A 24,150-nucleotide genomic window follows, 5' to 3' on the forward strand; every position below is an offset into this window, starting at 1 on the left:
CATCCACCTGCAGTTTCCTGGAATAAGATGCACCTGTGGCACTGCACACACACGCACACACACACACACACACACATTTTCACTCACTCAAACTCAATTTAAAAGTAGTATCTCAGAACAAGGCTGTCTGGTCTTATACACACAAGCACACATGATAACACACAAAAGCACACTCAAAATCAATTTCAAAATGTTTGTGTGTGTGTGTGTGTGTGTAGAGGACCCTTTCTATTTCATCTGAAGACATCCACTTGCAGAAAGTAATTCTGGGAAGACTCCTTGAGCGCTGTGGAACCATGTCCTGTCAAAAATAACCATTGAACTGAAAATAACACAAACTGCCTCTCAAAAGATGCCAAAAGTCTCTCAGAAAATCACGTGTGCTGGGATGGGTAGATGGGTTTGAGCTACAGTAGTGACTACGCCTGTCATGATACTTACATAATGATACGATGAAAATATGATTAATAATGACGATAATAATACTAAAAATTAGGGATGTGCCCAAAGCCTAAATCCGAATTCGGAAAGGCACGGAAAATGAGTAACGCATTCTACAGAGCCCCTAAAGGGACATGGTTAGGCTTGTTCCGTGAAGATAGTAAGGAGAGATGACTGACAGGACGATGGCGGAGGATTTGGAAGGATCTTGTAAAATGTGCGGTCAGTACCACCGCTCCCAATACACAGAGTATGTGTGAACGTGATTTTGAAAACGTGAACATGAAAAGCGAGCACGTATTCAAAAGCGATTTCAATACCCAGCATATTGATAGCGCCTCTCTGATACCTGCAAATTATATACAATATAATTACCCAACTATATAATTGCGTGAGAACGCAAAAGCATCACAATATATTTTTTCCTCCCATCTCATATTTTTTTCCATCACTATGTCCCTTTAGGGGCACCACAGAATGCGTAATTTCCTTTCCGAACATAGTATTTGGCTTTGGGCACATCCCTACTAAAACTAAACATTATGTTAACAATATAATATTATATATTAATTGTATAATAATTTTGCACTTTGAAAGTATCAAAGTGGTCCATACGCTGTAAAAAATTATTTTTCAAAGTTGTAAATAAAACAAAGATTATTGGAGTGTGTTTTACCAAAAAACAACTTAGTTGTTCAAAATTTCAGATTTACTGTTACTTGCTGTTCCATTGTATTTATTTGTAAAATTTTAGCAAATTTCTGTGTGAATTTATTATTATTATTATTATTTTTTAAATAAAACAATAAAAATGTACAACTTGATAATAAGTACTACACTTATGGCACACCAACATCAAACACTATTGGTTCTCACATCAAACCTGCCCCATATTTTATACTTTTATTTTATTTTATTTTATTTTATTTTATTTTATTTTTTACATATATTTTGAGTATAGCTTTTATTTTTATTGTAATTTAATTTTATTATTTTGTTTTATTTTTATATGTATTTTGTGTATAGCTTTTATTTTAATTTATTTTATTATTTTTATTTTATATTTTATTTTATTTTATTTATTATTTTTTTATTTTATTTTATTTAGCTTATTTAGCCACAACTATGAAAAGAGTCTTCAAAATGTCTACTTCCTACAGGAATAGTAACGGCATATGGGTTAATAATGATATGAAAGGGATTAAATAACAGAATTCTAGAAACAGATAATTGCCTTGTTGAATAATTTCACTAATTGTTAGTAACATTGGCTGGATCCGCCCAGCTCCTCCTCCCACCAATCCCATCCTGGCTGGCTGGCAGGATCCTTCTGTTAGCCGTTCTGACTCCACTTCAACCCCTCCCCAAAATTCCCAGCTGCTACGCTCACCCCATATACAGAAGCGTTCTTGCCCAGCTTGCTTCCCATGATTCCCAGTCATCTCCAGTCAGCCCTCATGCACACACATTCAGTCCAGTCAGAGCAGAACTAGAATTCCACATGCAAGTCTTTGTTATGCAACACACTAGGACTGAAATGGAGGAGTTCCACCACAAGAGTTTAGACAGAGGCTTGGAACGATTTTGCATCAAAACGGACAGTCCTGGAAAGACGGATATGTGTAGTGTTCACCCTTTCAGCTTCAAACCTTCTCTCTTCCTGATCCGGATTTAATCAGATGGGGCACCGGAAAAGGTTCATTTAGATGATCATCTCCACCCTGTGTCACTTGGGACTGTAAATATGGGATTTTATCAGATTCAGATTGCAATGTGCATTTCAAAAAAATTTTGATGTGACAAACTGTTTGTAAGCATCATTATAGAATACCCAACGTTTACGAGTGCATATATGTTTAGTTATCATTAAAAATCAATTCACCTATGGAGAAAATGAAGGGGATTTTGACTTTCGGAACCTGACTGTTGAACTCTTGAGTGTTTGCTATAGTAATAATAATGCTTATCTTATGTACAATCAGATTAACTCAACTTCATCTTTGTCTTTTTTACATCCTCTCATTATCTATCTTCTGTCCCATTAGCCACCAGTTCGGCCCACCTGGAGGACTTGGCCTACTTGGATGAGCAGAGACACACCCCCCTGCGCACCTCCCTGCGGATGCCCCGACAAAACACGTCCGCGGGCCGCTCCGGGCAGGACCTGCGAGGTGAGCAACAGCCTGTGTAGTGTGTCCAGTTGCTTAGCTTTGATTTAAATCACCCCTGATCCTGTGCTTGGATGCCAACTCACATATATTTGGTTTGATGTCAAAAAGTGTCCATAGATCACCGTTTAGCCTCATTATCTTTTCTTCCTCTGTCTCTCGAGTGTTTGTACTCAAGGCGTCCCCATCTACCCTCTGTCTCTGTGTTTTAATGTCAGTGTGTCTACTGAGACGCTGCGTTTACCCTCTACACTCTATGAATAAATCTAAGATTTATGTATTTTAATTGCATCTAACGTTTCCATCCATTTGGATTACACAGTTTTAACATAATTAAACTTTATGTGATGCATATTTGTCAGTCATACATAAATGAACCAGGTACTGTAATAGTAACTGAAAGTGTTTTAAGTGCACAATAACCAGCTTTATATATTTGAGTCATTGACGAATAAGGTTTTTAAGTGTAAAAAACCTAATGGAGATATATTTAATTTTGAAGTTTTATTAAGTGTTAACAATGAGATTATGTGGTTTTTATAATCAATTAACACTGCTTTTGTCATTTTTTACACGATGGACAAAATTTGTCACCAAAAAAAGATATTCGGTTTAACCAAAATTTTGGTTTTACCGAACGACACTTTTGGTTATACCGAATGACAATATTTTCAAACAATGTTAACAGGCTGAAATCTAGCTAACTAGCTAGTTAGCTTGCTAGCTAGCTAACAAAAGGTCAATCAAACATTTTATATTTAGTACAAGTTTTTAAAATATTGCAACATTTTCCATGTTTTATAGCGGTTGTACCGAATGACCTGATGTTTCGGGACATGCGTATGAGCAAGTGAAAACATGAATTTTTCAAATAGTTAAGAGAGAGTTAGTTACTTTGCTTCATGACCATGGCTGAATCCCATATGGCACACTTCTATGAACTTTCGGTCTTGTGGACTTACAGTGGCACAAGGCCATAGGGTGTCCCGTTCATCATTTACCCGGCAGTCAAAGCGGCATTACGTCACGAAAGTGCGGACTCAGAGGAAGACCGTGAGGGTTTAGGGTGCCATTTGGGACCAGGCCCATGTTGTCCTTTGCAGGTGTCTGAATGATGTCACATTCTGTCACATGATATTGACCGCAATGACTTGATCCAAAATCGCTTTATATTGGTTACTCCGAATGACATCAATGAAAGTTATTTTTCCAGACATTCTTTCTCGTAACAAAGCAACGACTTCTACACATAATTTTAATACCATTTTGCACTATGTTGATATATGATGTTATAAAATCATGCCAGAATAAAAAATATATACTTTTAATACATTGTAAGATATTTTAAACACAAATGAAATGGCTGTATTGGCCTTTGGACGGTTAAACCGAATGATCGTTTGACACTTCAAAATCTTTAAAATACCTTTATATGTAGCAAAATATAATTAAAACCTTTTGGATTCAATAAAAGAGATCTAGTTGTACTACATACTTTGGATGTCATATCTTTTATTATTATTATTATTATTATTATTATTAAGGCCTTCGGACAAAAAAAAAAACCCTGTCATGTCATTGACCCTTATAAAGTTCACTGTAGCTATGTGGTCAATCAGTTTTTTTTTTTCTTCTGTAATTTGACCAAAATCTTAAATGCTATTAAAGATGAAGTGCTGCACACAGGCTGTTTAAGACAGTACTGGCTATGATTCGATGACAAGACACTCTTCTACATTCCTCAAATACATAAAATAGTGTTTCTTGAGTAAAAAAAAACGCTGTACTCATTCATACAAACTGTGTGTGGCACTTCATTCACTATAGAGGTGGGTGGAGTTACGAGGCTTGATTGACAGTTTGAGGATCCAGTTGAGTTACGAGGTTTACTCACAAGTTATTTTTAATATTTTTCATTGGAAACATTTTTGTAAAACCCACAGAAAGACGTGAAGGCTGACCAACAGTAATGATTTATGAAAAGAAATAAAAATGATAAGAGGTTTCTGCCCATGCTGACAGTGACGATATGCAATTTAAATACATAAATCTTAAATTTAGTCCTAAATATTTTTTCAGTTCTAAACATACTCAGATAAAGAGAGAAGAAACTGATTTAACAGGCTCTGTTGATGTCCACTGGGTGAGAACACACTCACCCTCATGCTTTATCTTCCTCAGCTAATGAGGAATCTAGGGCCTTGGCTTGACCTCAAATCCTCCGTTTCCCCGGACGCACACACACACACACACACACACACTGCTCACTCAGTGACGTTAGACTGTGTTACGCCTGCTGGTCTGGCGAGCCACTCTCACCTGGTGAATAATTAAAATAGCTCACTGCATCCGGTTCGCGATCAGGAGAGAGAATGCAAAGGTGACTCTCATAATATGATACGGCTTATTATTAAACTGTGCCTCGAGGAACCATCGTCCTGACAGAAACTAACAGTTGAAGTTAAACATCCCAGACATGTTTTTGCCACACAATTGTTATATAGAAATTGTTATTTAATTATAATGGAATTAACGGGGCAACACAAACTTTAAAATTCACATTAGCTAAATTAGTTTAGCTAAAAAATTGTTCAAATGTTGTGTTGCAAAAATAGCCAATATTTATAACTTCTATCAAGATCGGATAAAACCAGTTAACAGTAAATTTTCTATTCAGAAGTTTAGGGATTTTCTAATGTTTTTGAAAGAAGTCTCTTTTGCTCACCAAGGCTGCATTTATTTCACAAAAATACAGTAAAAACAGTAAAATTGTGAAAAATTATTGCAATTTTAAATAGCGGTTTTCTATGTGAATATACAATTTATTCCTGTGATCAAAGCTGGATTTTCAGCATCATTATTCCAGTCTTCAGTGTCACATGATCCTTCAGAAATCATTCTAATATGAAGATTTTCTGCTCAAGAAACATTTCTGATTATTATCAATGTTGAAAACAGTTGTGCTGATTCATATTTTTGTGCTCATATATTTATTTTCATGATTCTTTGAGGAATAGAAAGAACAGCATTTATTTGAAATAGAAATCTTAAAAATGTCTTTACTGTCAGTTTTGATCAATTTTATGTGTACTTGCCAAATAAAAGTATTAAAACTTTCAAGAAAAAATCTTTCTGACCCTAAAAATGGAAGTATACATAAGAAAAATTTTAAAGGCGAACATTTAAAAACCTGATGGATGATTTGAAATGATTTTCTCTGGCAGTGAACATTATGCCACAAATGCGTTCAATAGTGCTTAGCTTATATAAAACATGTAACATTCCTTTAAAGTAACATAACTACACCACTTTACTGTGTGTCGCCCCGTTTATTGCAACACTATCTCTACTAGTCATCATGACTGGCCGTCTGTGTGTGAGAGACGGCTTATTTCACCTCGTAACTGGATTACTAGCACTCCATGTGAGGTATTTACTGTCATGACTGATCGTTAAACCAGACGCTTGATTTGAAGTACTCTGACAATTATCCAAAGTGTCTTCAGGTGTGTTCAACTGTTTGCACAAGTGCTATGTTACAGTAATGCTATGATATGGTATCAAAAACTACCGTGATTATCATTTTCTTTATCACAGTACATGTACCCCAAAGGGGACTTGACTCAATATTACATACTTGTTGAAATGAATTAAAAGGAGCACATTTATGGTTTGGTGTTGATGAAGAAGTACTTGTAAAAAGTTTAGGCAATCAGTTCGTAAGCAGTAATCCTTCTATGACTAGCATCAAATTACCTGCCTTTCAGCAAATCAGTCAACACCACTAGGCTAATTTTAATTTATCAGACACAAATATGTCTTACCTGTAATGAAACTGAAAATATAATTTTTGTTTCCTTGTTAACGCATTGGGAAAGATCAGAGCATGAGACAGTCACTCTCACCATTTAAAAAGCCTTAGTTTACTTGCATTTGCCACTTGACAAGTGTAAACTTTGGATCTTGAGGTCTTTGGACCATGAAGGTAGCACTTTTAATGCACAGATGTGACTTAAATATACTTAGCCAGTAATTACGATTGTAGGAAATGATGTTTTTCCCTTTAACCCGTCTCTCACATCCTCACGTTTCCTCGTCTCACCTGAAGTCCTCACCCACTGCATTTTTTTTATTTTGAGTGATTTGCTTTTTCAGTGCAAGCTCTCTCTCTCTCTCTCTCTCTCTCTCTCTCTCTCTCTCTCTCTCTCTCTTTCTCCTGTCGCCTGTCTGTGTCTGTCTCAGCTTCCGCTAACAGCCATGCCTGGCAGTCACAGTCACGTAAGTGTGGGCTCTTGTACAGGCTGATCTCTGTCCTTCCTGTACTGTGTGAAACGTCGCCGTGTGAGTAGCAGTAGTGTTGTACGATCTTCTGGAACTGATGTATCGTACTGTATTTTGTGATGTGGACAAATTAGTTGTCTGGTAGGTGTGGAAACGTGGGGCCCTATGAAATCAAACTTATTGTTTTATTTTGTTTTATTTTATACTTAATTTTCCCAAACTTTTGTTTGCAATTATTATATTATATTATATTATATTATATTATATTATATTATATTATATTATATTTTATTTTATACACATCATTTAAATAATATATTATCAATAAATATGTACATTATTTATATATATATAATATAATATAATATTTAGTGCTGTCAAATGATTAATCGCGATTAATATATTATATTTATACATAAAATATTTATATTTACATATAATATAAATTTTATATATATATACTATATATATATATATATTTCTTAAATATATACATGTATGTGTATTTATATATACATAATAAATATACACAGTACACACATATATAAACACAAACTTTTATTTTTGATGTGATTAATCGCGATTAATCATTTGACAGCACTAAATATTATATTATATTATATTATATTATGTGATTTTATATATATATATATATATATATATAAAATGTACATATTTATTGATAATATATTATTTATATTATGTGTATAAAATATATGCATTATAATATAATATAATATAATAAATTATTATTTATAATAATTATAGAACTATTCTATCCACATTTATCATAATAACAACTCTAATCACATTGATTTATAAAACAATTTAGTAAAATTTATTTAAAATAAAAATATTTATTTTAAATATTTATAATATTTATTTATTAATATTATAATTACAGTTAAAATATTTATTTTGAAATAAAATAACATATATATATATTTATATGTTTAGTAAAGAGAAAATGTAACAATTCATATCAATACAACAACATAACATTGCCATATTTTTGTTGAATTTTATTGATTTTTCCCCAGTTCCACTTTGGCTTTCAAGGTAAATCATAGGGCCCTAGATATGTTTCTTTCTGTGAGTGTATGTGTCTGTTGATTGATTTTTAATTGCATTTGGGTTATTTGTGTGTGTTTGTGAGGTTTGAGAGGGCGCATGCATGTGTAAGCATATTTCTCATAGACATTCATCATTTTTTTTACCTTCTCTCCATCCCCAGTGCGATTCGCTCCGTACAGACTGCAGGACATCGCACTAAAGCCGCTGCTTTTCGAGGTGCCCAGCATCACCATGGACTCTGTGTTTACTGGCCGTGATTGGCTCTTCCAGGAGATTGACGCCTACCTACGCACCGCCCACTCCGGCACGAATCGTGGCGTAGTTCTAGTGGGCAACATCGGCTATGGCAAGACGGCCATCATCTCACGCCTTGTGGCTCTCAGCTGCCATGGCAACCGCATGCGACAGATCGCCTCTGACAGCCCACAGGCGTCGCCAAAACGTAAGGTTTATTATTAGCATACGTGACTTTTACAAAGTGTACTGACCAAACTTCATATGCTGTCTGTCAGCCGCAGTGTTCCTGTGGCGCACTGAACTTATCTAAAGCTAATTCAGGCAGGGAGTGTGTCACTTCTCCACTAGTAGTGTCAACTAATGTAATCACAAAAATGAATATTATATAGTCAACATATACTCATTACAAAAACATACCTATACATACAATTCACTGCAGTTTCCAACTGAAATGAACACTAGTGGCAGTAAAACACCAACAACTTTTATTCCTTTTCACACAGAATGATTACAGGGGCAGATTATTTATTAATAAAGACTTATTTTTGTGCAGCTCCTTTCACAATACTATGTTATGCTCTCAGAGAAAAAGGTACAAAAGCTGTCACTGGGGTGGTACCTTTTCAAAGGGTACATATTTGGACCTTATTTACTCCTAATAGATGCATATTATTAACTTTTAAGGGGACCTATCATGCAAAATTCACTTTTATAAGGTGTTTTAACACAGATGTGTGTGTGTAAACAACAAGCCCGCATGGTAAAAATGGTATAAATGCACCCACTCCTTTTTTGTAATCCCTATAATTCATGAACAGTCTCTCCAAATGAGCAGTTCCAACTCTTATGTAAGCACTGCCCACAACTGGAGACGATCTGCCCTATTAGCATAGCTCCTCCCCTGAGTGAGCTGTACACAGTCCGCCATGTTTATCTCCTCGCCAGAGCATTTAACAGTAAGAAACGTATTATTATTAAAGCTACTTAAGTTATTTAATCAAGAGCAGTGAGTGATTTTCTGGTTTTCTTTTGTTGTTTGATTCATATTAACAGCATAAACAGCAGTAGGTACTGTATATTACACTGCTGTCACTTTAATACACAGATATAATAAACGCATGCGATTTCTTTACTTGCTGTTTATGTTCACAGACATAACCGACTGTGTTTGTGAACTGTGTGTGTTTTTGACATAACCTTGTGTGTATTTGACAGTTTAAGTGCAATAAGACGTGTAAGAGAACTTAGTTTAATACTCACGAGACGTTATGGCTGTTATATAAACTGTTACGGCTTCTGTTATGCAAATAATTAACTTTTATCATGACAAAGAACTGCAATGTCACATGAGCGTGGCCACGATAGAGATGACACTCAAACCCAAACAGATGTTTTATTAGTTTTTGTAAAGGCTCCACCCTCTTCTGGAAAGCGGGGCGGGGAGCAGCAGCTCATTTGCATTTAAAGACACATGCACGAAAACAGCATGTTTTTCCTTCCACTCAAAAATGGGCATTTACAACATGGTATAATAAATGATCTGTGGGGTATTTTGAGCTGAAACTTCACAGACACATTCTGGGGACACCAGAGAGCTAAATTACATCTTGTAAAAAAGGGGCATAATAGATCCCATTTAAGGTATTAGTACCTTTTGAAAGGGTAAAGCCCCAGTGACAGCTTTTTTTCTGAGAATGTATGACCTCAAAATCATTTTACCATAATGCATGATTTATAAACTAATACATTTGATGTTTGCATCACATACCCAGCTCCATACGTATGACTTTTCTGATGTAGTAAACTTGCTCGGTAGCTCACCTGATACAGCATTATTTGGATCAGAAAATGCGTTTTAATCTGACGTTTGCTTTTGTTAACACTATCGGTTAGGTTTAGTATAAGGTTGAGTGTAGATGGTATGTTATTTTCAGACACGATAGAGCATTAAACATAACATTAACTGAACTGTCACAATACCAACAACATCCAATGTAAGAAAACATTGCCAGATTCACGTTCATCTGTTTTAGATAAAACCGAACTCACTGGACATTTCACTTTGAAAGAAGCAGTGTAATATTGTCGCTACAGGCACGTTTTTCCAATGAACTTGGGTTGAATATAATTCATTGTTTTTGTGTGTGTGCGTGTTCAGATGGAGATGGCATCCCTCTCACACAGTCACAGCCTTCCCATGGTACACTGGGAGGAGGAAGTTGCCCTGGAACTCCAGAAATGAGGAGGAGACAGGAGGAGGCCATGAGGAGGCTTGCGTCACAGGTACAAACACACACACACACGGGTTCTCACATCAATCTTCTCACAATAGATCCGGTTGACAGGTAGAATTGCTTCTACTCACACACAAAAGGCCCGTCTTAACCTGTGCCGGCTTGTTGTCATGGTCTCAGCTATTGCATTATGCAGATATGTTTAAAAAAGAGAAGTAAGTTTGCCGCTGAGCCTCATAAAATATTTATTCAGGCAGAAAGCAATTTCCTTGCCATGCTATTAGATCTAGTTAAGTCAATGCATTAATAATCGACTCTCACTTTCTACCCTTCTGTATGGTTTAAGTTCTTTTAAAACATTTGTATGAGTAAATTAGTATTCTAATATGGTTGATGGTCTCTCTGGCGGTCCGAGCCATGATTCTGCGTCTGATATCTCATTTCTCTGTCATCTCCTCCACCTGTGGTTTGATTTGTGCAGCCTTTGGCCTTGTGTAGCTCTCTCGATGCATTCAAAGAGCACCTGGCCTGTGTGCCACTGGATCTAAATGACCGGAGCGTTCCCTGTTAGCCCTTCTCACCTCATTAAATGATCTTTTGGAGTTTGTGGAGCTTGAGGGGATGTTTCTGGTGTTTGTTGTTCTTGCTTTTTTTAAATCCTTTCTCTAGAGTCCACAATAGAGCACATCAAAATGAATTATCATGCAGAGATGCAGTGCACATCAAACTGAATAGAAAATAAATGCAGCCTTGGCGGTCATGCATGAGTGATTACATTTTCATTTCAACATGGGCAAGACCTTAGGAGGTAAAAATATTGTGGGTTATGTTTTAGCCAACCTTGATCACCAAGTTGTTCTGAATTCTCTATCTGGTGCCGTAACAGAGGGCTCTGTGATATGCATTGCGTTGTGAACTGAACGGGAGTAGCACCACACTCATGCTCACCAAGACTGCGTTTATTTGATCAAAAATACAGTAAAAACGTAACATTGTGAAGTTTTCTCATGTGCCACATGATCCTTCAGAAATCATTCTAATATGCTGATTTGCTGCTCAAAAAACATTTCTGATTATTATCAACGTTGAAAACAGTTTTTGTGGAAACCGTGATACATTTCTTGATCGATTTAATGCATCCTTGCTTAATTTGCTTAATATATCAAAATAAATATTAATATAAATATGACATCTGTAAAATAAACCTTTTCTTGTTCTTTTGTTGTTTGATTAACAGTAATGACATAGACAGCAGTATTAGGCTGCTGTCACTTTAAGAGCGAATGTACGGATCTAATATACTCACATGCATCTGATTTCTTTCCCAGTTGTTTATGTCCATTTAAGATGTAACTGCCATATAATTTTGTGTGTATTTGACCGTTTAGGCACGTATCCGATGCAAAAAAGCAGGTAGCCTAAACTTTGCTTGTCTGTGTTTTGCTTTATCTCAGAGCTCACGCACAGAATCCGCCTGAGGAACAGTGCGAGTACTCTTTCACAAGTTAATGCGCAGCTTCATAACTCTTTTTAATATCAAGCACGTCTCGCAGTGGACTGCATTTTATGACACTCACGTTAAAGAATTTGACAATGAGGGCCATAAACACTGCTTTAAACGGAAGGAACTGAATGTGGCAATTTCATTGCTTCAGTAATTTATTTGTGTTGTTTGCGTTCAATTATTTTAACATGTAAAAGATTTTGAATTAAAGGATTAGTTCACCCAAAAATTGTGTCATTAATTACTCACCCTCATGTCATTCCAAACCCGTAAGACCTTTGTTCACCTTCGGAACACAAATGAGGATATTTTTGATGAAATCTGAGAGCTTTCTGTCCCTCCATTGACAGCTACATAACTACCACTTTGACGTTTCAAAAAGTTCATAAAGAGATCATAAAACTAATCCATATGATTTGAGCAGTTTAGTCCAAACTTTCTGGAGAGACTTGATCGCTTTATATGATGAACGGATTGAATTTAGCCTTTTATTCAAAGCCTAAATTTGCATTCAGCTGTCGACGGAGGGACGGAAACCTCTCAGATTTCATTTAAAATAACTTCATTTGTGTTCTGAAGATGAACGAAAGTCTTACGGGTTTGGAACAACGTGAGGGTGAGTAAATGATGACAGAATTTTCTTTTTTGGGTGAACTATCCCTTTAATGGCATGCTTTAACACATTAACGTTGACAGCCCTAATATATATATATATATATATATATTTATATATTAATAATACATTTCAAATGTCAAGATTTACAATATATTCCACTTTCCTGCATTGCAATTTGCAAACCATGCAGTTTTGAAGTTGGTGTTCTTTGAGTTCAACCAAGAGGTCAGTATGTGACGTTTAGATCTTTTATCCACATCAAAGTTCACACACACACACACACACACACACACACACACACACACACACACACACACACACACGCACGCACACATACTCAAATGCAGTATGCATAAAAAACTCTTGAGCCTTCAGAAGCGCCATAGGCATCTAGTCTGAGTAATTATCCACGTCTCTCTCTGTAAGTTCTGCTGAATTATGAGCAGCTCTGGGCCCCCTGCTCTGTCTGCTTCACGCTTATTTCAGAAGTGTTGAATAATGAACACCAGGACAGATGAAGGTGAAATCGGAGCTGTGAAGGTGTCACTACATTGTACTGATTTCCTTTGAACACTCTAGCTGTATTCTCAGTGAAAATACAATGCAGTGATGATTTGTACCTTTTTTTCTACTGACGCTTCCAATTTCAGCTGCAATAAATATGTCTGGAAAATAAGTTATAGAAAGATCCTACAATCCTTAAAGGTGCTTTATGAGATGTGAGCAGTTTTGTGAACTTCCACCATTTTGCCAACTTCAATGACACGCACTCTTTCCAAAACCCCGCCCTCCTGTACTTGTCAGCCAACCCAATGTTAGCAATCCTGAATGTGAGAAATGATTCACAGACAGAGCATTTCTGATTGGCATACAAATTTTTTTTACAGTACATTTATATAGTCTTTAAGTAGCATAATACAATATGCTCTCCTTCTATAATTGTTTAGGTTAAATCATAACCTCTATCACAATATGTTGCTATCACAATCGAATCGCATTAGTGAAAAAATACTTGGATTTGACCATTCAGACTAAGATGCAAAAAAAGCCCCTAAAGGGACATAGTGATGAGCAAAAACTGAGGAAGGAAATATTTTCACTATTATTATTATTATTAATTTATATATCGCTTGCAAAACTTTTGCATTTCCCAAGAATCTTTGCATTCATTTGCAAAAGCTTTGCTAAAACTTTTTTGTTCCCTTGAGAAATTTAGCATTCACTCACAAAACTGTAGCGCTTGTAAACAAAGCTTTTGTGTTCACTGAGAAACGTTGTGTCCGCTCAGAATACATTTGCATTTGTTTTCAAGGTTTCTCGGGCAAGCACAAAAGTTTTGCGATGAAAATCAAAACTCATTAAAATATAATTTTGACACAATGCCACTTTAATGGCTCCATAGTAAATGTCATGTTTCATGTAGTATTTAAAAAAACAAAAAAACAAATTGATTTTAGTCTAATTGATTTTAACAATAACAGATTATTGTTGCTGTAAGAAACTCAGAAGCGAAGACCAGGAGACTCGGGTCAGGTGTAACTTCAGCAGGATTCTTTGTTGAGAATGTGCTGCTTGGTCGCTGCAGTCATCAATTCCGACTAAGGCAGTGATACATTGTATTTTATAGGCATTCAGTAGGAAGTCCTTAAAGGAATTGACCTTACACAGCCTCAGAAGTAACCACTTAAAGGGATAGTTCACCCAAAAATGAAAATTCTGTCATCATTTACTCACCCTTATGTTGTTCCAAACCTGTATGACGATATTTTGAAGAATGTACTCAAACAGTTGACAGTAACCATTGACTTACTTAGTAAGGAAAAAAATATTGAAGTCAATGGCTACCATCAACTGTTTGATTACCAACATTCTTCAAAATATCTCATACAGGTTTGGAACAACTTGAGGGTGAGTAAATGATGACAGAATTTTAATTTTTGGGTGTGAACTATCCCTTTAACCAAAGCATCTAAAGACAATACAGGAAATCTTTTTTTTTTTCTCAGAATCACCTGAAATATACTCAGAATTGAAAGTTATAATGAACTAAATAAACGAAAACGAAACGAAAACGAAATAAACTCGCAATTGCAAGTTATAAAGTCAGAATTGTGAAATAAACTCGCAATTGCAAGTTATAAAGTCAGAATTGCGAAATAAACTCGAAATTGCAAGTTATAAAGTCAGAATTGTGAAATAAACTCAATTGCAAATAAAAGTCAAAATTGTGAGAGAAAAAGTTGCAATTATCTTTTTTTATTCCGTGGCGGAAACAAGCTTCCATACATAGCAAATCTTAAACAGATTCTTAAATTTGTGATCCCACATTGCCCATCACAAAGCAAATGAGCTCAAAAGAATCTGTGAATCTTTATCTGCCGGTGTCACTGTTGGACAGTGTTGCTTTAGAAAATAATGTGGATTATATTCTTTTTGTATCATAATCATTTTTTTTTTACTACCTTTACCTCAAAAAATGCTGTGTAATCCTAATGAAACATTTTTTTTTTTTTAGCTGAGACCTCTTCAGAAGTGCCCTTCAAATCAAGTATTAAAGCAGCTAATTAAAATAATTACTGCTTTAATGGAACCAATTATGTGCACTTGTCTCAAAGATGGGCGTCCCACAGAAACTCCTGATAAAAGGCTCGTCAGGGCCTCATTCCAAATTGAGGGAGAAAAAGTTTGCAATTCAGCACTGTGCCACTCATTCCTCTCAGGGGACAAATAAAGATGCACTTCAGCAGCAGCATATTGTTTTCCTGCTCTTCATTTGAGCGCTGTTGTTCCACATCATCCTCTAAAACACTGATATTATTAGTAACATTTTATAATTGTTTTGTAATCAAAACAAACTGTCCCTAGATCAGCATAATCTGCACTCTGGCCTCTCACCTGCTCTTATCTTTGCTGCCCCCTGCAGGTCGTGGCGTATCACTACTGTCAAGCAGATAACGCCTACACCTGCCTGGTGCCGGAGTTTGTGCACAACGTGGCGGCACTGCTGTGTCGCTCGCCACAACTCGCCGCGTACAGAGAGCTGCTGCTGAAAGAGCCGCACATACAGAGCATGCTCAGTCTGCGGTCCTGCGTCCAAGATCCGCCCACTGCCTTCAGACGAGGGGTGCTCGAACCACTGGATGCACTTTATAAAGGCATTTACATTTATGCATTTAGCAGACGCCTTTATATAAAGTGACCTGCAAAAGAAGAAACACATGTCTAGATTCCACAAAGTTTGTGATTGTATTTTGAATATAAAATCGATGTAAAATGATGCAAAATGTGTGTAAAAGTTTGTATGTTGTTGTTTTTCTCAGAGAGGAAGATCACTCCGGATGAAGACCTCATCATTCTCATTGATGGTCTGAATGAGGCTGAGTTTCACAAACCAGACTATGGAGACACGATTGTGTCTTTCCTCTGTAAGACCATCAACAAGTTTCCAGCCTGGCTCAAACTGGTGGTGACTGTCAGGACCTCCCTGCAGGTAAACACACGTAACCACAGCTCATTTGTACCATATAAATATTTTAACAGAATTTAGTTTCCAGCGTTATGAGGTCATATTTTTCTAATTGTATATTAATATAGTGTGTCACCTGTACATGCAGTATACAATTTAAGGCATCTGAATAATTAGATCTCATATATTTAGGGATAAAATGTATACCTAGACTAGAAATAGAATATTAAAAAATACACTACTGTTCAAAGTTTTTTGGGGTCAGTAAGATTTTTTTATTGTTATTGAAAGAAGCTCATACACATTTTGATCAAACAGTAATATTGTGAAATATTATTAGAGTTCAAATTAACTGTTCCGTATTGTAATATATAGTAAAGTGTAATTTATTCCTGTGATCAAAGCTGAATTTTCAGCATCATTACTCCAGTCTTCAGTGTCACATGATCCTCAAGAAATCATTCTAATATGATGATTTGCTGCTCAAGAAACATTTCTGATTATTATCAACGTTGAAAACAGTTGTGCTGCTTCAGATTTTTCAGAATTGTTTGATAAATAGCAAGTTCAAATGAACAGCACTTATTAGAAATAGAATTTTTTGTAAGATTATAAATGTCTTTCATGTCACTCTTGATTAATTTAATGCATCCTTGCAAATTAAAAGTATTAAATTCTTTTAAAGAAAAATTTATCTTTGAAATTTGAATGATAGTGTATATCAGATTTGTATAAATGTAGAAATCCTGTAGAAATTTGTTTGTATGGTGGCATTTTTCCCACACATTTTGAATTTAATCTACATTTTTGTCCTAAACCCTGTTAATTTGATCCCTTTATGACCCTGTTATAATGATATAGGAAAATATATGCTTTGAAACTTAATCATTTCAAAATTTTACAGGTATAAATGTGTTTTGCTTTGTTTTGTTTTCTTTTTAATCCCCCTTTGCGTTGTTGGTTTATTGATTTGCATGTAAATTTTCATTTTTGGTTGAAAAAGTCCACATTTTTGAAACATTTACTATTTAATTGTGCAGCACATTTTATCTGTACTCAACAGCCCAAAAAGCAGCTGCAAATTCTAATACAAGCATGATTTTTTTAAAGTTACTGAGCTCTCACCTCTACCTTTCAGGAAATCACCAAACCTCTCCCCTTCCACCAAATCTCTCTGGACGCCCTGGAGGAAAATGACGCCATTGACCACGATCTCCAGGGCTACATCCTCCACCGCATCCACAGCAGTGCAGAGATCCAAAACAACATCTCCCTCAATGGCAAGATGGACAACACCAGCTTCGGCAAGCTCAGTTCCCACCTCAAAGCCCTCAGCCAGGGCTCTTTTCTTTACCTGAAGCTCACCTTTGACCTGATCGAACGCGGCTACCTGGTGCTCAAAAGCTCCAACTACAAGGTGGTCCCGGTCAGTCTAGCTGAAGTGTACCTTCTGCAGTGTAACATGCGCTTCCCGACACAGTCATCCTTCGAAAGGGCCCTGCCGCTGCTGAACGTGGCCCTGGCTTCCCTGCACCCGCTTACCGATGAGCAAATCTACCAAGCCATCAACGCTGGCTCAGTGGAGGGCACTCTGGAGTGGGAAGACTTCCAGCAGAGGATGGAGAACCTGTCTGTGTTTCTGGTGAAGAGACGGGATGGAACACGCATGTTTGTGCACCCGTCCTTTAGAGAATGGCTCATATGGCGGGAGGAGGGAGAGAAGACCAAGTTCCTCTGTGATCCCAGGTCTGACAAATACCTGATGCAAGTAAAAATTGGCTTTGTCATGTAAAAGAAAATAAATGTACAAACTTCCTTGCTGACAAACAAAGTTTAAAACAGCCTTTGATGGTGTTAGTTGGCCTACCAGCCTTCTGGTTTGCTGGTTTTGAAGTGGTTCAAAAGCAATTCATTACAGAGCCAACAATATACAACTTTCTTTGGCCTTAAACATTCAATCAAACTGAATTTGAGACATTTTAAGATGTTCACCTAATCAAAGTGTGAGAATGATAATCTGACGCAACGTGTACGTCGTCTAACAACTTTAATCTGCCTTCAGAGGTTTATCTAGGGCCCTGTTCACACCTGGTATTAAGATGCGTTTTGGTCGATCAGATCAAAAGTGAACGATGTTAAATACAGGTGTAAATGGGCTGTAAAACATTTTGAGCTCGTCCACTTTCGGTAGTCGAAAACGCATTTGACCGGATTCCTTTCATAGTGTAAACGCTCATGTGCTCGAATGTGTTCGAACAGCCACAAATGACTGTCTACTCTCCACCTACTGACCTAATGCGCAAGCATTATGGGAAGCGCGCTAGCCAGATGGGATTTAAACTTTATTGGCCGAAGACACCAAGTTTGGCTTGAAGACGAAAAACGTACAAAGCACAATGTTCTCTCACCATTCCTTATTTTTAACACACACTCACAGCGTTCGCCGTGTGTTCATATGTAAATTACGCAAGCTTATTTTGTCCATTAGATTGAAAGATCTGAAAAAAACCATACATTTACCCACTCATAGACCCTCCACTCGAAGAAATCAGGACAGAAGTGGTTGAAAGTGGACAAAAGAGAAGGATTAAAATACCAGGTGCAAGCGGTAATGTGTCTCCCTTGTCCACTTGTGATCTGATCGACTAAAATGCATCTTAAAGGGGTGGTTGATTATGATTTAAATTTTTTAACTTTAGTTAGTGTGTAATGTTGCTGTTTGAGCATAAACATCTGCAAAGTTCAATGCAAAGGGAGATATTTTCTTTTAAAGAAATCGCTGTTTAAGGACTACAACAAACGGCTGGTAGGGACTACAGCGAACTTCTTCCCAGGTTGGTGACATCACTAGGGGCCATGTTGGGCTGCTTTAGAGAAGAGGAAGAGTTGTTGTCATGCGGTCATTTTACACTGGACTGCTTCACAAACGAGGGTCAATTCAATGATAGATTTGCACCAAAGATTAACATGACGGCACATGCTAGTGGATGAGTTGAATCAACTCCACAGCAACTACATAAATTTATCCACTAACCATTCAGAAACATCCAGTTTCATTCTAAAAGTTGTAACTTCTTCCTGAGTCTCTCCATCAGTGTCGACTCCGGTTTGAACAATGTAAGGCTGAACACCGTTACTGACAATCCTCATTTTGGCTGCGTGAGATTCTCCAGCTTTGTTGTTGTTGAGCAACTGAAGCGCGAGCTGTTAAAGCTCCGCCCTCTTCTGGAAAGGGGGACGGGAGCAGCAGCTCATTTGCATTTAAAGGGACACACACAAAACAGCATGTTTTTGCTCACACCCAAATAGGGGCAAAATTGACAAGCTATAATAAATGATCTGTGGGGTATTTTGAGCTGAAACTTCACAGGCACATTCTGGGGACACCAGAGACTTATATTACATCTTGTAAAAGGGCCATTATAGGTCCTCTTTAATACCAGGTGTAAACAGGGCCTAGGAAATGTGAAAAACTAATTATGATGTTTTCTGAGATCTGTAGCTTGAAGTATTTTATGTTTCTAACATGTTTTGTTTTTTGTTTTTTGAAGGAATGGCCATACTCTTCTGGCTTTCTGGTTCTCCAGACAACAAAACAAACTAAATAGACAGCAGACCATCGAACTGGGTCACCACATACTGAAAGCACACATATTCAAGGTAAGAGTGTTATGCAAGTATGTGATAATAGATAACCATAATGCTCATATTTTACAGGTAATGCTTTCATGCATTAAGGCTTTTTGTCCCATTATTATATCATACTGTAGGGCCTGAGTAAGAAGGTCGGGGTTTCTTCGTCCATCCTGCAAGGGCTGTGGGTGTCATACAGTACAGAGAGTTTATCTACAGCTCTTTCATCACTCAGAAACCTTTACACACCTAACATAAAGGTACTGCTCCACTTTACAGATCTTATTTGTTTCTTATTCTAAAACCAACATTATGGATTTACTGTCTACTTTAAAGGGCACCTATTATGCTTTTTCTGATTTTACCTTTCCTTTAGTGTGTAATACAGCTGTAAACAATCTGCAATGTTACAAAGTCTGAAGGGAGTGAATCTCTCCAAAAGAAAGCACTTACCTGAAACGCCTAGTTTGTAGTCCTGTATTTCTGTGACTTGGCTACATCACCATGTTACACATTTGCATATTGCTCACCTACTGATCTATTGGTATGTCAACTCCTATGTTGAGGTGACGCTGTTTTTTTGTGGTGAGTGCAAAAAAACATTGTATGGACTTCCAATACTGACACCACAGTTACCATAAATATAGTTTCAGCCTCAGACGTCATGCCCACGGACCTTTGGCTGAACATCTGATGCACAAGGCACACAAAATTGGAGGCATTTGGGGAGTTTCAAAGTTGTCATCTGATTGGTTGAAACCTAGGATTTCCAGGAGACGTGTGTGTCATGTTCTTTAACGGTCCGCCTAGAAACAAAGCCATCGTGACGCCAAACTCCCTCATAGAAGAATGCCTTCGTGTTTACAACTGTGACAACAAGCGCTTATCAGGATCAATTAAATGCATGTGTAGTTCACGGCATAGACTCTTTAAAATACGTCTAAGTTTTACACACCGGTCTGTTATTGTAGGGACATAGGCTGACCAATCAGAGCAGATTGGGCTTTTCGGGAAGGTGGGCTTTCAAAAGACAGGAACTAAAACAGAGCGTTTCAGGCCGAGAGTGAAAAGAAGTGCTGCAGCAAAATTTTTTTATTATTTTAAATCATTTAAATGTATTTTAGCAACCCATGAAAATAAAATTATGATCTTGTAATTGAGCATTAAATGGGCACTTTAATTTTCTCTAGGTGTCACGGCTGCTGATATTGGGTGGCGCTAATGTGAACTACCGTACGGAGGTGTTGAACAACGCTCCGGTGCTGTGTGTGCACGCTCACCTGGGCTACATGGACATGGTGAACCTGCTGCTGGAATATGGTGCCAGTGTGGACTCGGCATCTGAGAGCGGCCTCACTCCTCTGGGCTACGCTGCCGCCGCTGGACACCTGGGGATAGTTACTGCCCTCTGCAAGAGGAAAGCAAAGGTACGCGAGTGTCTGACATCGACGGTTACATTAAAATTCATAAATCATACTTTATGCATAATAAATGCTGTTGGGTTACTCAATGTTGAAATCCCTGTAACTTGCTGATACTATAGCTATAGTCAAGCTACCCATTTGAAATGTTAGCTAGCTATAAGCTACAGTCAAAAATGTCAAACTGCATTGAAGCTATTTACAGTGTTGTTTGAGAGTCCATTAGTAAAAATGCTTCTCTTTTGCAATTTTCTAATTTAATATACTGTAGATTTAAAAATTTAATATCAAATTATATTATCAGCAGAATAATTTGAGTTACACCAATATGATTAAATAATAATAATTATTATTATTAATAATGCCAAATAACAGATTTAATTTGACTGGACAGTTGGAATATTATTATTATTTTTAGTTTCTCATGGGGCTAAAAAGACATTGGAATATCATTTATATTTATAAGTGTTAAGCAAATGCAACAGAAAATTTGACAAATTAATAATTTGACATACAAACTTTAATTAAGTCGCTTATCACAAACAGCAGCCAATCAGCAAACAAGATGCATTCTTATTAATTGTTCCAGTGCAAAAGAAAAAAAAAGAGACAGAATTATCTCTAATGTCTGCTTTGTTTTAATATCGTGTGTGGATGCTTTACACTAAGTCGCTTTCACAGGACGTCTGACAGCTGATAGAAATACTGAAGTAAAGAGTCGTTGTTATGCAAATGCTACACCGCCTCATGTAATCGCAGTGTTGAAAACTAGAAGGTTTTATACCCTGTCAAATACCCAGACTTGAGCAGCAGAGTGAACACAAGTAAACAGATGCCCCGTTCTATTTCACACGCACTCCATGAACTTGTGCTTCTTCCGACAACAGAACAATGGATTTAGAATGTTTGCTTTGATGCGTCCAGTCTAGACACTCGCTGCGTCTGAAATCAAATACTTCCCTACTATATGCGGAAAAACAGTACACCAACACAGTATACATAGTATTCGAAAAACAGGCAAAAAGTACCATGATGGACACTTTACTTCAATGGACGCTTTACTATCCCATGAGTCCACGCGAGAGGATTTATGAAGCGACACAACTGATGCTGGAAGGTCACATGATAGTAACAACATGGCGGATGTAGTACATCCTAATTACATTTCCATATTCATACTATATACATTTCAGATGCACTGATGGTGTTAGAATGTTGCAAACCATATTCTTTTGCAAGTAAGCTACAAATTTTAGCTCATCTCATTGTGAATCTTTGGTGTAAACTCACCTTAAAGGGTTAGTTCACCCGAAAATGAAAATTCTGTCATTAACTACTCACCCTCATGTCGTTCCAAACTCGTAACACTTTCGTTCATCTTCGTAACACAAATAAAAATCTTTTTGATGAATTTTGATAGATTTCTGTCCCTCCATTGACTTCCTTTGACACTTTAAAAAGTTCATAAAGAGATCGGAAAACTAATCCATATGAATTTAGTCCAAATTTTCTGAAGAAAATCACTTACAGTGAAATGGCAGGGAAGCATTTTCTCATAAAAGACAAGATAAAGACAAGAAAGAGATAAACAAATGCCCCCCAAGAACATTTCAATGCCCTCTCTGAGAAACACTAGACTAGATATTCCTCTCAGTTTTATTCTTAGATATTCCTCCTTGTAAATGCACTTTTGCTCCCTGTAGGATTGATAAAAATCCATCCATGATTCATGGAAATTGCCTAAAGCCAGTCAATAAGATATGAGCTTACAATTTTGGCTTTTGTGTGCTCAGTTCACATCAGACCTTGCTGAATAATATTTTTGTGTGTGTCTGTCCTCTCCATAGCTCGACCACTCGGACAAGCACGGTCAGTGTGCCCTAGTGCACGCTGCTCTTAGAGGGCACCTGGAGGTGGTGAAGTTCCTCATTCAGAGCGACTGGGGCCAGACACACCTCCAGACCCCCTCCCCTACACAGTCACAAGACACACCCTCCCCAACACAGCCACAGGCCACGCCCTCCCCCACACCGCCAGATGCCACGCCCTCCCCCACACAAGCCGCGCCTCTAGAGTCACAGCCCTCCAGCCCTGAGCAACAGGATGATTCCGTACAGACGCCGCAGGAGTCCGAGCAGAAGGTGCAGGAGCAGGAAGAGGCTCCAGAAGAGTCGGAACAACAGACACAAGCAGACGCTCAGACTCAGCAGCAGACATCGTCACAGCCTGTGACCTTCAACAAGAGCCTTGCCGTACAGCAGGCCCTTATAGCGGCAGCGAGCATGGGTTACACCGAGGTAACGGCCTGCTGGTGTCACATAATTTTTTGCATGCTTTTTGCTCCTATAGCTACTAATTTTGTCTGTGTCTTCAAGATTGTATCTTATCTCTTGGACTTGCCTGAGAGGGATGAAGAGGACACTCAACGCGCCCAGATTAACAGCTATGATACCCTGTGGGGTGAGACAGGTAAAGCTTCACTTTTACAGGATTTGTCATACTATAACTGTATACTAAAATCTAGTGAGGCAGCATCCTAACTGACATGAAAGAGTCTGAAGGGGCTTCTCTTCTTGCAGTCACATTGACATTTGGCATTGCTTTCTGTGTGAAGAATGCATATAATGTGCACTGTTGTCTAGACAGGTAGCTCATGATTGACAGCTCTCTACTGCTCTTCTCCTCAGCACTGTCAGCAGCGGCAGGGCGGGGAAAGCTGGATGTTTGTCGCCTGCTATTGGAGCAGGGCTCTGCTGTGGCGCAGCCCAATCGGAGAGGGGTGGTGCCACTCTTCAGCTCTGTGCGTCAAGGGCACTGGCAGGTAACTGATAAAGACTCCTTTTCCAGCTTTATCCTTTAAATATAGAGTTTAACTACATGTTTCAGCTGTACGCTCTCTTTCAGATTGTGGATCTGTTGGTATTGCATGGAGCAGACGTAAACCTGGCTGATAAACAAGGCCGTACTCCGCTCATGATGGCCGCCTCAGAAGGGCACCTGGACACGGTGGAGTTCCTAATGGCTCAGGGTACATGAAATACCTTTTATGATACAAAGGGACAGTTTTATGAGGCT

General features: G+C 37.6%; 1 protein-coding gene across 8 annotated transcripts in view; it reads left to right on the plus strand.

Moving 5' to 3' along the window:
* The window catches only part of tanc2b (tetratricopeptide repeat, ankyrin repeat and coiled-coil containing 2b), a 166,651-nt gene that overhangs the window by 133,721 nt on the left and 8,780 nt on the right, over positions 1 to 24,150 (plus strand). For 5 of the 8 annotated variants that reach the window (XM_051913982.1, XM_051913987.1, XM_051913986.1 and 2 more), the window contains 14 exons: positions 2,487 to 2,612; positions 6,852 to 6,887; positions 8,125 to 8,406; positions 10,360 to 10,484; positions 15,479 to 15,710; positions 15,876 to 16,045; positions 17,160 to 17,785; positions 19,573 to 19,681; positions 19,792 to 19,914; positions 20,845 to 21,081; positions 22,923 to 23,372; positions 23,451 to 23,544; positions 23,763 to 23,896; positions 23,980 to 24,103. In XM_051913982.1, coding sequence (XP_051769942.1) covers positions 2,487 to 2,612; positions 6,852 to 6,887; positions 8,125 to 8,406; positions 10,360 to 10,484; positions 15,479 to 15,710; positions 15,876 to 16,045; positions 17,160 to 17,785; positions 19,573 to 19,681; positions 19,792 to 19,914; positions 20,845 to 21,081; positions 22,923 to 23,372; positions 23,451 to 23,544; positions 23,763 to 23,896; positions 23,980 to 24,103 — 2,868 coding nt within the window. The remainder of the gene's footprint in view (positions 1 to 2,486; positions 2,613 to 6,851; positions 6,888 to 8,124; positions 8,407 to 10,359; positions 10,485 to 15,478; positions 15,711 to 15,875; positions 16,046 to 17,159; positions 17,786 to 19,572; positions 19,682 to 19,791; positions 19,915 to 20,844; positions 21,082 to 22,922; positions 23,373 to 23,450; positions 23,545 to 23,762; positions 23,897 to 23,979; positions 24,104 to 24,150) is intronic. The other 3 variants (XM_051913983.1, XM_051913984.1, XM_051913985.1) reach the window with 3 other exon arrangements.

The sequence above is a fragment of the Ctenopharyngodon idella genome, chromosome 12 (assembly GCF_019924925.1).
Source record: "Ctenopharyngodon idella isolate HZGC_01 chromosome 12, HZGC01, whole genome shotgun sequence".
In the NCBI taxonomy this organism is placed as follows: domain Eukaryota; kingdom Metazoa; phylum Chordata; class Actinopteri; order Cypriniformes; family Xenocyprididae; genus Ctenopharyngodon; species Ctenopharyngodon idella.